The sequence below is a fragment of the Sinocyclocheilus grahami genome, unplaced genomic scaffold (genome assembly GCF_001515645.1).
Source record: "Sinocyclocheilus grahami isolate Dianchi unplaced genomic scaffold, SAMN03320097.WGS_v1.1 scaffold11067.1, whole genome shotgun sequence".
Lineage (NCBI taxonomy): Eukaryota > Metazoa > Chordata > Actinopteri > Cypriniformes > Cyprinidae > Sinocyclocheilus > Sinocyclocheilus grahami.
Window position 1 is genome coordinate 1,829 of NW_015513603.1, and position 2,227 is coordinate 4,055.

Genomic DNA, 2,227 nt, shown 5'->3' on the forward strand with positions numbered 1-2,227 from the left:
TTTACCTTAGCCAGGTTGTTGAAGACACTGAGGCAGCACTTGGACACTGTGATGTTCATGGTGTCTTTGGAGCATATGGTGATGGCTGTGCGAGGGTCTGGCAACATAATGAAATCATCCCCAGGAACTGGACTTTTATCCCGAACAGGGTTATTCTTCATCTACACACAGAAACACAAACAAATAATTACCAACAGAACAACCTGCAAGCTATCTGACAGGGTGGGAATGTGGATTTACGTTTGTACGAAAAAGTGAAAAAAGAGAAGCAATTCTGCTTACATCCAATTTAAGGTTCCACCTTCGTCTCCCATTGTCCACTCTCTCAAGAAGTGGCTCCCAAATGGCATGAGTCTCATTGAAGTAATTCACCTCAAGTGTCATATCTGCAGAGACACTGAGCAACGACGACCAGTTCTGAGCAGTACCGGTGAATGACGACTCCGCAAGCAGCAGGGGAACAGTCCGATGCCCCAAACCTGACTCCAGCGTGACCTGCACCACCTTCACGTTCATCTCAAAACTCTCTCCATCCTTACTGCTGTCCACATCCTTGAAGCTCTCAGTGACCTCGGAGGCTGTATCCACACCAAGGAACCAGTAGTTTGCATTAGCGACATTCATCAAAGACCAGAGGCTGTTTAGGTCATCTGACGTCTGCTGTGACGGCTCTTCTTTAGGTCTGGGTGCCATGGCCGCAGTGATGGTAATGACAGTGTTAAGAATGATAGGAGAGATCTGAGAGAGCAAGACAGAGACAAAAAATGTTAGTTCAACACAGATTAGAATATTCCTGGGATATGTAATGAAAACATGAGATGTTTGAACAGTACTGTATATATTTACAGAGAAAATAACTCCGTTCACATGATTCAAGTTCAGTAAGATTTTTCAACAGAAATTAATACTTTTCTTTAGCAAGGATGCAATATATAAATCAAAAAGTGACAGTAAAGACTGATTTCTATTGTAAATAAATACTACAGTATTCATCACAGAATCTTGATGAAAAAAAATGCATCATTGTTGCCACAAAAATATCAAATGGCATGGCACAACTGTTTTTAACACGGACAATAATAAGAAATGTTTCTTGAGCACCAAATCAGCATATTAGGATGATTTCTGAAGGATCATGTGACACTGAAGACGTAATGGCTTATTTTTAAAAAAAATCAGCTTCACCATCAAAGAAATAAAAAAATTAATAAATAAATGTTAAAATATATTAAATATATATTTATTGCTAAAATATCAAATATAGTATTTCAGATAGTATAATATATATAAATATTATATAAAATAGAATATACATTTAAAAAAAATATATATTTACTGTATTTTTGATTAAATAAATGCAGCCTTGGTGAGCATAAGAGACTTATTTTAAAAACATTAAAAAATCTTACCAATAAAAATATATATATTTACTGTATTTTTGATAAATAAATGCAGCCTTGGTGAGCATAAGAGACTTATTTTAAAAACATTAAAAAATCTTACCAACCCCAAACTTTTGAAATGCTAGAATACATTTTCCTTTCACAAAAATATTAATATGGCAAAGAGCTAACACTCACTTTCACTATGACCTCCTCTACAGTTACTGAACCAGTTAATGGGGCATTGGTTGGCATTTTGGTCTCAAGTTCAACAGAGCATGGTCTCAGCACCTGCAGTAAAAACAAATTCATGATTTGCAAAGCATTATAGATATTTGCAATTACATAGACTGCAATATATTTTTCACAGTGTCTCTTAAAACACAAAATAAGCATAAAACTTTATTCCTGTTGTAACAATAGAGTTAAAACAGAAAGACATTAGTAGAAATCAGTAAGCATACGGTGGTCTCAGCTTTGTCACCCTCCGTCCTGATAAAGGGGCAGGCGAGCACTTTGAGGCTTCTGACGTTGGCCTTCATGGCCTGTCCAGTGTCTTCAGACAGGAGGCTAAAATCACACTGGAATGAGGCTACCAGCGCAGGAGCATCTGCCTTCATCAGGTTAGCCACAAACACAACCTCTGGGTCCACCACAACTGCTCGCAGCCTGGTTCTCGGAGCTGAAGTTGATGATAGATAAAATATCAAATACTTATTTTTTCCTGAAATGTCTGAAATGAAGGGTTCCTACACTTTCTGACCAATGGATTTCCATTCCGTTTTCATGACTGTTCCAGCCCTTTCTAATGACAGACATTGTACACACAAGCATTTTTAGCTAAA

At 37.4% G+C, this 2,227-nt stretch overlaps 1 protein-coding gene across 1 annotated transcript in view; it reads right to left on the bottom strand.

Annotated features, from left to right (window-relative positions):
- Positions 1-2,170, bottom strand: part of LOC107578597 (vacuolar protein sorting-associated protein 13C-like) — a gene marked incomplete at its 3' end in the record, with an annotated part of 3,992 nt that extends 1,822 nt beyond the window's left edge. Inside the window, exons 1-5 of the mRNA XM_016264542.1 lie at positions 2,146-2,170; positions 1,847-2,064; positions 1,581-1,673; positions 283-738; positions 6-161 (exon numbers count right to left, since the gene is read on the bottom strand). Coding sequence (XP_016120028.1) covers positions 6-161; positions 283-738; positions 1,581-1,673; positions 1,847-2,064; positions 2,146-2,170 — 948 coding nt within the window. The remainder of the gene's footprint in view (positions 1-5; positions 162-282; positions 739-1,580; positions 1,674-1,846; positions 2,065-2,145) is intronic.
- Between the last annotated feature and the right edge of the window lie 57 nt (positions 2,171-2,227).